The following is a 13,451-nucleotide window of genomic DNA, read 5'->3' on the forward strand; positions in this document are numbered from 1 at the left end:
GGTTGTAAGACTTGAAATAAGGAACTTTTTTTACCTCTTCCTTTGTCCATAACTTTTTGTTTTGGCTGAACCTGTGAAACCTAAAAAACATAATCCAGTTACCATTTTTGCATTATTATGGAATCTGATGTTTTGAGTTTTATTTCAAGAGAAACTACTACATTGATTTGTTTTTATTTATGACATTCATATTTATAAAAAATGTCATATATCTATATGACATTTTTTTAAAATTAGTAAATAAGAGCTATTTTGAATGGATATAACTTTTGTAATTTTTACAATATTTCAAAAGAACATTGACACCCATGTTATCAAGTATATAAAAATAAAATCCATAATAAAAACAGTTTTAATTTTAAAAATTCAATAAAATTAAATTATTATGATCTCTAAAATATTATTTTGTAAAAGATTTTTTTTAAAAGTAGTTTCTTGTGCTATAAGAATTGAAACATTGGTTTTTTAAATGACATTGTTACATACAAATTTAATATGCTATAATTTTATCATCTATATTTCTTTGAAGTATTGTTAGAATTAAACAAAATAAAGAATTTAATTTAATCTAAGTTTATTGTAACTTACTATAAAAACTTACTTTATAACAAGTAGGGTTCTATATCAATATTTATTTTATTCGGCAATTTTTATCAATTTTGCTCAAATTTTATAAAATGAAAACATTATTGAAAAACTTCAACAATACAGTTTCAAAAGAAAATCATTTGTAAGGATCCAAGAGTATTTCAACAGAAAAATATTATTCTTAGTATAATTTAAAAAAAAAATTTCATTTCAAAATTGTTTCATAAAAATTAATCTATAGCAGTCATAAAAAAAAGCCTTGCTTTTATATCTTTAGTTTGTTATTAGTTTAAGCGTGATTAAATTTTGTTTAATTTTGAAGCTCAATTAAAAATAAACAAAAACCTCTTTTCATTTCTTAATCGAAGTTAAAAAGAATTTAATGTTCTATGCTTCAAAACTGCTGCACTGCATTATTATATTACACTGCAATATTTACTAGTTTTAATGGAAAGCAAAATATCCTTACATCTTTAACGATCATCGTGAATCTTTAACGATCATCATGAATCTTTAACGATCATCATGAATCTTTAACGATCATCATGAATCTTTAAAGATCATCATGAATCTTTAACGATCATCATGAATCTTTAACGATCATCATGAATCTTTAACGATCATCATGAATCTTTAACGATCATCGTGAATCTTTAACGATCATCAAGAATCAAAAACTCTTATATATGCTCATTTTTATTTTAAAAGATCATTGTTTAATTTAATAGACTTTTAATGGCACAATATATGGGACCATATTACCCCAACTTACTACGTTACTAAACTTCAAGCAAACTATACATCTATTAGACTTTAAACTACTTTGAGCGCATTTTGATAAAAGTCTATTTACATGTATGCAGAATTTTAAATCAAAAATGTACTTAAGAATTTGCCTAGCTGTTTTAACCATCAAAAGCAAAAAAAGAATATTTTACCTAAATTCATTCCTCAGAAAAACTTTTACCTATCAATTAGGTTCACATTACTGCATAGACCCACATTGCACTGCCCTACCCTAATTTTTTCAATTACTTTTTTATTTTTTATTTTCTTTATTTAACATATTTATATTAATTAATTAAAATATATTTATATTTATTAAATTTATTTAAATTATTTATATTATTAAAAATTAATTAATTAAAAAGTTTTATGAAATTTTGTAAAAGACATATTTTAAATTCACTTTGCTGTAGCTTGTATTTGAAGCAGTTGTTGGCTCATCTTACACTGGTGACATTGCAATTGATGATATTAGCTTCAACAACAACTTTTCTCCTTGTACATACATTCCTCCCAATTCTCAGCCACCAACTGTTCCACCAACTACTATAACACCATCTGATAGTAATTGTACTTTTGAAACTCCTTGTCGTTGGAAACAACTTACTACTGATAACTTTGATTGGACTTTTATTAGCGGAGCAACAGGTACTTATGGTACAGGACCACTTGGCGATCATACCACTGGAAAAGGTTAGTTTGGCTTTTTACTTAATGTCTGAAAAAATTTAAATAATTTTATACTTAGTATTTTCTTAAACATTCCTTAAAGACTGTTTGAGAAATATTTTTTGTGTTATTTTAAAATGTAATTTATGAGTACTTACTCTCATAAATTTTATTATTTTTCCATTATTTTCAATGAATTATTTGTAATTTCTAGGTACTTATGCTTACATTGAAGCAAGTTATCCTCGTAAACCTAATGATACAGCAGTTTTGCGTAGCCCTCCTATTCGTGCTACACTTGGTGCAGTTTGTTTTTCATTTTACTTTCATATGCATGGTGCAGATATTAACGCATTAAATGTATATTCAGTATATAATGGAGTGCGAACAAAGTATTTTTAAAATTATTTTGTTTAATTGTTTTTGTTTTAATACTACTGATTTTCAAAGCATTATTCTAACTTTTTTCCTTATAAAAAGGGTATGGACACGTTTCGGTACACAAGGTAACAGGTGGCGACATGGTCAAGTTAACATTCGTGGAATTTCATCTATATTTAATATTGATATTGAAGGTGTGCGAGGAATAAGTTATGAAGGTGATATCTCAATTGATGATATTGTTGTATCTGATGGTAAATGTCCTCCAACACGATATTGCGATTTTGAAAATGGAAATTGTGATTGGGAAAATATTTTAACTGACAAGTTTGATTGGACACGGTCTAATGGTGGAACATCTACCTTAGGAACTGGTCCTTCAACTGACCACACTACTGGCACTGCTCTTGGTAAGAATATTCTGTTAAATGCTCTACTATGTAAATTATTACATTTAGTTATATATATAACTACATCATACATTATATAATTTATGTATATATATATATATATATATATATATATATATATATATATATATATATATATATATATATATATATATATATATAAACACAAGAAATTAAACTTGCATAAATTGCAATTGAGTTTCATCTTGAATTTCATTAGTGAGGAGACCATTAATTATTAGGAAAATTGGTTTTATTAAAATATCAGTTTTCTGAATAAAAAATGCTTTGCATAAATTGTAGAGCAGTTTTATGTACCTTGGCAAAGAGGGACCACTGTTTTCAAATGCTGCAATAATATTTTTTAACAAAACAGTAATGTCAGGTATGCTTTTTATGATAAACATAATGGCAAACTCTGAAAATCCAGAACTTGATGTTGGCATGAAACATACTATACTGTATAAAACCCAAGTTCAAAACATTTTCTTTGTAGTTTATTTACTATACCATTTTTTACCAAGTTGCAGTTGGAGTTAACAGCAGTTATTAATTCCCAAGAGTTCTGTAAATCGTAGTCTTATTAACTCTTATTGTAATAAATAATAAGAGTTCTGTAAATTCTGTAAATGAAGTTAAAAATTTCCACAAATCAATTAAAAATAGTTTCTGCTTTATCATTAGCCGAGGCAAGAACTGCTAATTTGATTTCCTTTGAATTAATTTCGTTTACAAATTTTCGTTGTTCCTTATGGTTCAAATATTTTTTGTCAAAATAAAGACTTAAAAATTTTGTTGTTGCTATTATTAAATTATTTGCTTCTCTTATAGTACTTTGTGTATGATCTTGTTTTTATAAGATGTTGTCTTGATTAGATGTGTCTGGATTGTTATGTTGTCTATAATTGAACAACTTTAACAACATTGCACACTGCAGAAACTTGTCTTAGTGATATCTTTGCGACTGTTGATAACCTTACAACTGATGAAGCTTTACAATATTTTCTATATTTATATTTGTTTAAACATTCATATAACTATTCTTAACAATTATACTATCAGAATCAATTTTGGTACCAATATCTTCTATATCAACTATACTTTTCATTTTGTGATTTTTTGATTCATTTTGATAGATGATAGAATCTTCTCTGTATATTATAGAATTTTTTGCCTTCACTTGTTAGCCACATACCCTTTAAATCAGTTATATTGAACAATTTTTTACTTATCTGATAATGCTCAGGGTTTCCAAAATATTATGTGTGTGTGTGTGTGTGTGTGTGTGTGTGTGTGTGTGTGTGTGTGTGTGTGTGTGTGTGTGTGTGTGTTTGTGTGTGAGTGTGTGTGTGTGTGTATTTAATATAAAGTTTTGTTGTTATGCACCAAACCTTAAAAATTAAAATTTTTATTTTTTTTTTGTTTTCAAAAATTCTGTATTATTAACAATTTTTGGTAAATATCTTTATGTGTTAGCATTAAAACATCTTGTTATGTTAGCATGGAAACATCTTGTTGTGTTAATATAGAAGTATGTTTTCATGGCAATATCAGTATTATACAGTATTAAGTCTTGTTTTAAGAGTTCATATTTAAAAAAAAATAAAAAGCAATGGTTGATATATATTTTTTCTCGGAATGTAGAAGCACAGAATTGTTTACTATTATATAAGTTGTCGCAAAACTTTTTTTTTTAATTTATTTAACAATTTATTTAAATAAATTTTAAAATACTTATTTAGTTATTGTTTTAATAAAAATGAAATAAATATTTATTATATAGTTTAAATATTTTTATCTTATTTTTCATTATTGCCTATGTTTTCTTTATTTATTAACATAGTTGTTTTACAAAATTTTTTCTTCCTAAGATAATATATTTAAAAAATATATATTTAAAAAATATATTTAAAAATATATTTAATATATTTAAAAAATAATTTCACAATAATAAGGTACCTATTTTGTAAAATTTTACAACATAATTTTTTGATTTTTTGTTGCAAAATTCTGTAGTAAAATGTTAATTGGCATAGTAGTCAATAGCCTTGCTTATTCTGTTTTTTTTAAAATAGTACTTAATAGCCTTGCTCATTTTTTTTCAAATTTGCTTAGTTGTGTCATGTTTACAGTTGTGTTGTCAAATTATGAAACTGTCACCTTTTAATATGATTTTTTTATTTATTATATATGTACGTGATTTCATAGATTCATGTTAACACATATAAATGCTTTACAAGTATGAATTATTTTTTTTATAGGTTCATATTTTATTTATAGGTTCATATTTTTATATTGAAACTTCTTATCCACGCAAAAGAAACGATAATGCTGTTTTGCGTAGTCCACTTTATCCAGCCAACTCTAAAGGTAGTTGTTTTAACTTTTGGTACCACATGTATGGTCAAGACATTGGTTCATTAAATATTTATGTTGGCAAACTGGGATCTGTCCCAGCTTGGAATCTTACAAGTGATCAAGGGAATCTTTGGAGGCATGGAAGAGTAACAGTCCAAAGTCTAGTCTCATTTTATGTAATTTTAAATTTTGTTATTACTATTGAGACACTCAAGTGTTTAAATATGTTGAGACATATTTTTGACATTTCATAATGTAATTAAAGTTTTTTATGGTTACATTGGTTTTTAGATATACATTGAAGGAGTTGTTGGAAAGAGTTTCCAAGGTGACATTGCTATTGATGATATAATGATCGAAGACTATCCCTGTCCTGCTCCAGGTACTTTTTTAAGTTGCATTATTACTTAACAAAAGTTGAGAATTTGAAAGAATAGTATCATTAAAAATAGTTTCTACTTTACCATCAGCCAAGGCAAAAACTGCTAATTTGATTTCCTTTGTATTATTTTTCAAAAGTATAGATTTTTCTGACTTTTTAGAATATTTAGTTTAACATAAATTTCAATAGAAATTTTTGTGTTAAACAGCAAGAAGTCATTGGGACATTGAAAACTATTTTAAATATATTTAACACTGTTATATAATATTAGTAAAAGGAAAATTTGAAATAACTATTATTATCAAGCAACTTTTTTTCTAGAACAAAAATAAAATGTTATCTTTTAGAATTCAGTTTTTTTTTCTATTTTTACATTTCACTGCTCATCAGTTGTTAAAAGTTATTAAATAAAATATTGTTTTAAGGTTCATGTGATTTTGAATCACAAAGTTTTTGTGGATGGAGTCAAGTTCTTAATAAAAAAAATACTACTGGTTTTGATGATTTTGACTGGATACTTAATAGTGGATCTACTCCATCATGGTCAACTGGACCTTCTGTTGATCACACAAAAGGAACTGCTCTTGGTAATATTCAAAGATCATTTTAAGATGTTAAAAAAGTTATTTTTCTAATATTCAATTTAATTAAAAAATACTTTATTCATTTTAATAGGTACTTATGCATTTATTGAATCATCTGGCATTCCATCTGGTTCGCGTGCCCAACTTATTAGTGAAATTTTTCCAGCAACAAAAGGCAATTGCTTGTCATTTTGGTACCACATGTTTGGTGATGGTATAGGGTCAATTAACTTCTATATTAAAACAATCTCTGGTAATCCAGCTATTGTCAAATCAATTGAGGTGCTTTTTTAGTTTTATATTATTAAATGTATTATTTACTTATTTATTACTTTATTTAATCATATACATTAATGATAGTATAACATTAAATTTATATTTTTATTGTATTATTCTTTTTTTGTATTTTAGGGTAACCAAGGGGATAAATGGATTCAAGGTGAAGTTGGTCTTCATTCACAAAATGCTTTTTCTATTATATTAGAAGCAGTCCATGGTAGTTCTTATACAGGAGATATTGCTATTGATGACCTTGAGGTTTTGAGTGGAAACTGTGTTGGTACTTGTTCTTCTATAAAACCAACTGCTCGAGTTGCTTGCGGTCCTGGTAGTGTCACCCCAGCAACTTGCACAATATCTTATGGTTGTTGTTATGATGACTCAGTACCTAATGTTCCTAAGTGCTTTCAACATCCTGCAACTTGTAATGCTGTTCCAATTGTTTTACGTCAACAATGTGGTTTTAAATCTATTTCAAAATTAGAATGTGGTAAACTGGGCTGTTGCTATGATAGCTCAACAAGTAATGGAGTTCAATGCTTTTACTCACTCAGCAACCCAACAGACTTCCCACCAACCATTCCACCTACAACAGAAATACCACCATCAATTTATGACTGTTCATTTGAAACAGGCCTATGTGGGTTTTTAAACATAAATGCAACTGATAGTTTTGACTGGACAAGACATAAGGGTGAAACAGGAAGTTGGGGTACTGGACCAACTGCAGATCACACACTTGGTACCAAGGATGGTATGTTACCACTTTTATTTATCATTTTATTAATATCATACCATGGTTCAATACCATGAGCATAGCTTTAGAGATATTATCTTTTACTATTTACTTAATTTTTAGGATATTATGTTTACATTGAAACCTCATTTAATAAAGAAAATGACACAGCCAACTTAGTTTCACCTTTTATTGACTTTCCACCATCAAGTCCTATAGTATGTGTGCGCTTTTGGTATCATATGTATGGGCAGCATGTTGGCAGCTTAAATGTTTTCCATAAGACAACAGCAAATATGCCTACTATTCCTGTATGGACTAGAAGTGGTGCGATGGTTAATGATTGGCTTTATGGCCAATTTGTTGTACCAAGTGGAAAGTTTCAAGTATACTTTTTTTAATTATTACAAAACTTAATTTTTCTTGATTTTTCCTTTAAATTTTCATTTTTTCATTTTAAAAATTTGTTTATAGGTTGTGTTTCAAGGTAAGCGCGGACCTGGTTACCAAGGTGATATATCACTAGATGACATTAGCTTTTTTAATGGAGCTTGTCCACCTCAAAGTAATTTTTTTAATTCTAATTTAAAATGATGCATTATGTTATAATATTTATAAATACTTTTTTAAATGTACATAATAACTATGCTATTATAATATATTCTAATTATATTTATAATTTTGTTGAACTTATTATAGTTTTTATCAATTTATTGTAATTTTTATAAAAGTTATATATATATATATATATATATATATATATATATATATATATATATATATATATATATATATATATATATATATATATATATATATATATATATATATATATATATATATATATACACACATTTAGTTTATGGTGTAAGAATTTAGGTTTTTTAAATATGTTTATTTTTAAAAGGATTTTGTGATTTTGAAAACAATGACTTATGTGGTTGGAGCCAGGATGCATCTGATAATTTTGATTGGACTATTGGATTTGGAAATACCACAAGTTGGGATACTGGTCCAAAGTCTGACCACACATATGGAACACCTACAGGTAGTTAATTTGTAATGATTTGATTTTTTAAATAAATTTTTATCAAAGACTTGATGTATTTTAAGTGACCATCATTTTTTTTAGGTAAATACTTATTTATTGAGGGATCATGGCCACGCCAACCTGGAGACAAAGCTAGAATTGAGTCATACAGTAGGGGTCCAAGTGATGGAACATGTTTTGAATTTTACTATCATATGAAAGGGGTTGGTATAGGTACTCTAAATGTTTTTATTCGGCGTGGAAAAGTTGTTGATGCTTTACCTCTCTGGACCCTTTCTGGTGAGCAAGGAGATGAATGGTTTAGAGCTACTATAAATGTTAAGGAGCCTATGCAAGAATGGAAGGTATGAAGCAAAACAAATGATTTTAAAAATAAAATTAAAAAAAAACTCTCTTTTTTCATTTTCTTCTTGAATTTTGTTAAAGTTTACTTTTCAGTGAAAGTTTTCTTAATAGCATTGTAGGTTAAATATTATTTAAGTAAAGTATTTATGTTGTATTTATTTTTGCTGTAATAAACTTTATGTAATTTCTGCTGTAATTAACTATAGATAATATTGTAATTAACTATAGGTAATATTGTAAATAAATATAGGTCATATTGGAAGGAATCCGTGGTGCAGATTATTATTCTGATATTGCAGTTGATGATCTTGTATTTCATAATGGTGAATGCGTACCAGTTGGTGATTGTGATTTTGAAGATGGTAATGCTTGTGGATATCAAAATGATCCCTCTAACAAAGTTGATTGGTTAGTATACACAGGGCCAACACCCAGCCACAACACTGGGCCATCAACAGATCATACAACAGGCCTTCCTACAGGTAAAAATAGCTTAAATGAAATTAATAACCTAAAGGTTAGAGTTGACTAATTTTTGGGCCATATAATCTATATATTAAATAACTTGTATATATATATATATACATATATATATATATATATATATATATATATATATATATATATATATATATATATATATATATATATATATATATATATATATATATATATATATATATATATATATATATATATATATATATATATATATTAAGGACTTTTTTTCTAACCCTGTCATAAACCCTATGTTCCTGTGTCATAAATCTATAAACCTTTGTCCAAAAAATATGAAAAGTACCTAATTTGATTTCCTTGTTAAAAAAGTGTCCTCTTACATTGAAAACTCAATTTGACTATATAACAATATAACTATGTAAAAACTTAATTAAGTCTAAAACTATATTAAGTCTAAATATTATTCACTTTATTTTGTAAGCAATCTCAGTTACAATTATCCATGATATCTGACAACTTAGCTGTTATTTGTAAACACATCCATAGAGAGTTTTTTTTAGACAATTTTTACTGTACACTGGGCCTGTTGTCTTAAAAAATGTTCTAAAAGACACAGTTTATTCAAATTTCTTTGATTTGTCTGTTGCCATACGAATATTGCTCAGCCCAAATTTGTTGTCAAAAAATCTTGACTATACCGCACAACTACAAAAGTACTTTTTGTTTTGTAGAGAAATGAGAACTTTCACAAGTTACTGAAAAAAAGTGTTTTTTTCACTCAAAGTAATTATTTACTTTACTTAATAGGTAAAAGTTAAGTTGTAACTCTTTTTCTCCTATTTTCTTAAAGAATATTGTTTAAAAATCTTTGGATTAGTTAAAATAATTGCAGCATTGAGCATGGGTTCATGTTCTCACTTAAAAATAGCATTCAAGAACTTGAGATTTCACAGGTCTGAAAATTAAAACTATAGTTAGGATTCAATAACATACTGCAATTATATTATATTAAGTTATATAATATAAAATCTTGATAAGCATATTACATTTAATTAAAATTTAAAAGATTGCTTGTAGTCCATAGTAAGATCTTTGGTGTTTTCTTTTTAAACAATTTAATTGTTTATCTTACAGACTAGATATTTTACAGAAATATCTTGATTATTTAAACTAATAACCAACTGTCGGTAATTTTTCTGAAAAGCACCTTAACTACAATAAGTAGAAGAACAAATACCTAAAAAGATTTTGCTAAAATATAACTTAAGGAAATCTTTCATTTTTTTTGAAAAAATGAAAGACTTAAGTTAAATGATGCTAAAACTTATCTTATTGAGCCATCTGCTGTTTTCCCGTTAATTAGAGATAAAGGATATTCAATATATGGCAATATTTTGTTGCTTCCAATATTTTGTTTCTTCCTTCTTAACTTGCTACTCTCCCATCAAAAATAGTTTCTTTGAAAATGGCCTTTAGAGTTTAGTCTAGTATCTCTAACTTAACTTCTCTTTGTTCATTCTTCAATGTGATTTTTCTATTTGATTCTCGAAATTGTATGAGATTTTTTGTCCGCATGTTTTTATTTTCAGTGTTAAATAAATAAAACCACATAGATAATATAAAATCAATCAATATAACATTTGAGCACAAATTACACATCAATAATATTTCTATAAATAATATATAAACATATTAATTATAATATGTATTACATATATTATGTTGTTCACAGTTGTAAATATGTCACTAAATATTAAATTTAACTATAAGCTTTTTAAAAAGAATTCTTTTTTGTGTCAAACAATTTGTTGCCATTAAAAAATTCTGTGCTAAGAATTTTTTAATGGCACAGAATGTGCAGCTACATGTATATTGCTGTCTATGTACAATTTTAGAAAATTTATGTTTGGGTGAATTTTTTTAAAACTAAATAAAATGAAACATTTATTATTTTTTAACCAATTCTCATCCATTTATAATGCAGAAAAATTATTTCCTTTCAATATATATATATATAAATCAATCTATATAACAGGGGCTATTCTAGATCGTTTTCAAGAGCGTCAACGGTATTTGATTGCTGCCCAAATTAAAAATTGTAGACTTTTCTTTTTTAATGTTTTTTTACGGCAAATATTATTTTTTTTGCGAAAAAGCGTCGATATTCGGCAATATTTCTGCTAAATTTTTTCTGGGATGAATGTGTGTGAGGGGGGGGGGCGAAGTACCGCCACCTAAATTTTTTTCCCAGAATAGCCCCTGTATATATATATATATCTATACATATATATATATATATATATATATATATATATATATATATATATATATATATGTATATACACATATATATATATATATATATATGTACACATATATATATGTATATACACATATATATATGTATATATATATATATATATATATATATATATATATATATATATATATATATATATATATATATATATATATATATATATATATACACATACATACAAATATATATACTATAAATATAGTTGTTATATATCTGCAATACAAAACTTTTTTTCTCTACTTTAGTTATCATTTTTTATTTAAAAGCTGAACATAAACTTTCATTCAAAAAATATTTTTTAGGTCAATATTTGTTTATGGAATCATCTTATCCTGCTCAGAGAGGAGATATCTCACGGTTTGTTAGTGAAAAGTTTAAAGTCAATCCAAACTTTAAATGGTGTGTTGAGTTTTGGTATAACATGCATGGAACTGGAGCAGGAGCATTAAGAGTGAGGACAAAGTAAGACATTTTTTTTTTTGGCATAATTTTTTTCTCAATCAAAATTTCATTGTTAACTAAATTTTTTAAACTTATAATTTTTAAAATAAATAAACTCTATGATAAATTACAATCTCATCTTTATGTTTGCTTTTCTTCTTTGGATTATCTCCAAAGTCATTTTGATTAAGATCATAATTTTGAAAGATTAGGCTCCTTAAAATAATGATATTTTTGCAAAAACCTCCTCTATTTAAAGCTCCTTAACCCTAAGTAATGTTATTCCTTGAAAGATTATTAGGAATTTTTATATTTAAAATATTATTTTGTTTGGTTTCATTTACTTCTTTTTTGTTTGGTTTAGATACAAGACTCCGTATTCAAAAGGTGCCTATTATTATTCTTACCCTTTGTTTTCAATGGAAGGCAATTTGGATGACATCTGGCACTTTGGTCAAGCTAACATCACTAGTTCTTATGATTTTCAGGTATAACTAGGTTTAACTTTAAACTTTTATATTTTTAATTTTTTGTTTTTTGTTTAAATTTTATTTTCAATATGAATTTTAGATTGTATTTGAAGGAGAAGTTGGCTCAGGTGTCACATATCAATCAGATATTGCTCTGGATGATCTTAATGTTACACTAGGCCAATGTGATCGTAAGTTTCATTTCTTTAAACAGAATTTATGAAATTCAAGTCTCTTATACTTAAATATTTGTGTGTGTGTATATATATATATATATATATATATATATATATATATATATATATATATATATATATATATATATATATATATATGTTTGTATATATATGTATAGATATATATATATATATACATATATATATATATATATATATATACATACATATATATAAATTATTTTATTGTATTGTACAAATAGAGTGCTTTTTAAATTCTTTCTTAAAAAACAGAAGAAGAATAAATTATTATTGCTAATAGTAAAAAAAAAAACTTATCTAAATTTTTTTTTTTTAACATTTTTTTTTTAACATTTTTTTTTATACATATATCCCAGCCGGCACAAGCACCTGTTTTTAGAATCTAAAATGTTAACACCATTTAGACGTCGAAATTCAAATAACTATAAGACATCTAATTGTTTTTATCTTTGAGACAACAAATAATAGCTGCCTTAAGCCGTCTAAAAGAAGACTACTAATAGATGTCTTATATTTATCTGAATTTTGACCTCTAAAAGGTGATAACATTTTAGATGCAAAAAAATATGTCTAAAAGACGTGTTTGTGTCGGCTGGGATGTATGTATGCAGGCCTTGGCATGAGAAGATGAGTACACAAGCAGCAAAAAGTCTATTTATTCAGTTTTTAAAAACTTTTTAAAACTAATTTACTCCGCTGTTGTGGCACGGCGATATTCAAGCTGAGGTTGTATATAAATACATTTTTTTACAAGATATATATTATTGTTTCCATAAATTTTAGCACCTGCACCTCCTCCTACTCCTATACCATGTCTCAGAAAGTGTAAAGATGGTACCTGTATTTCTAGTGATAAGGTATGTGATTTTTATCCTGACTGTGCTCAGGGTAAAGACTCAACAGACAATACAGATGAAGATGGGTGTGATGGTTGCGATTTCGAAACAGGTATAACTAAATAAAAATTTTTTTTT

General features: G+C 26.2%; 1 protein-coding gene across 2 annotated transcripts in view; it reads left to right on the forward strand.

Annotated features, from left to right (window-relative positions):
• The window catches only part of LOC100207753 (MAM and LDL-receptor class A domain-containing protein 1), a 65,972-nt gene that overhangs the window by 37,983 nt on the left and 14,538 nt on the right, over window positions 1-13,451 (forward strand). For both annotated transcript variants that reach the window (XM_065792443.1, XM_065792444.1), the window contains 17 exons: window positions 1,788-2,067; window positions 2,258-2,435; window positions 2,524-2,834; window positions 5,115-5,368; window positions 5,484-5,574; window positions 6,000-6,161; window positions 6,250-6,440; window positions 6,570-7,191; window positions 7,297-7,559; window positions 7,648-7,738; window positions 8,081-8,221; window positions 8,306-8,568; window positions 8,820-9,051; window positions 11,651-11,810; window positions 12,154-12,277; window positions 12,360-12,450; window positions 13,261-13,425. In XM_065792443.1, coding sequence (XP_065648515.1) covers window positions 1,788-2,067; window positions 2,258-2,435; window positions 2,524-2,834; window positions 5,115-5,368; window positions 5,484-5,574; window positions 6,000-6,161; window positions 6,250-6,440; window positions 6,570-7,191; window positions 7,297-7,559; window positions 7,648-7,738; window positions 8,081-8,221; window positions 8,306-8,568; window positions 8,820-9,051; window positions 11,651-11,810; window positions 12,154-12,277; window positions 12,360-12,450; window positions 13,261-13,425 — 3,619 coding nt within the window. The remainder of the gene's footprint in view (window positions 1-1,787; window positions 2,068-2,257; window positions 2,436-2,523; window positions 2,835-5,114; window positions 5,369-5,483; window positions 5,575-5,999; window positions 6,162-6,249; window positions 6,441-6,569; window positions 7,192-7,296; window positions 7,560-7,647; window positions 7,739-8,080; window positions 8,222-8,305; window positions 8,569-8,819; window positions 9,052-11,650; window positions 11,811-12,153; window positions 12,278-12,359; window positions 12,451-13,260; window positions 13,426-13,451) is intronic.

This window comes from Hydra vulgaris, chromosome 03 (genome assembly GCF_038396675.1).
Source record: "Hydra vulgaris chromosome 03, alternate assembly HydraT2T_AEP".
Taxonomy (NCBI): domain Eukaryota; kingdom Metazoa; phylum Cnidaria; class Hydrozoa; order Anthoathecata; family Hydridae; genus Hydra; species Hydra vulgaris.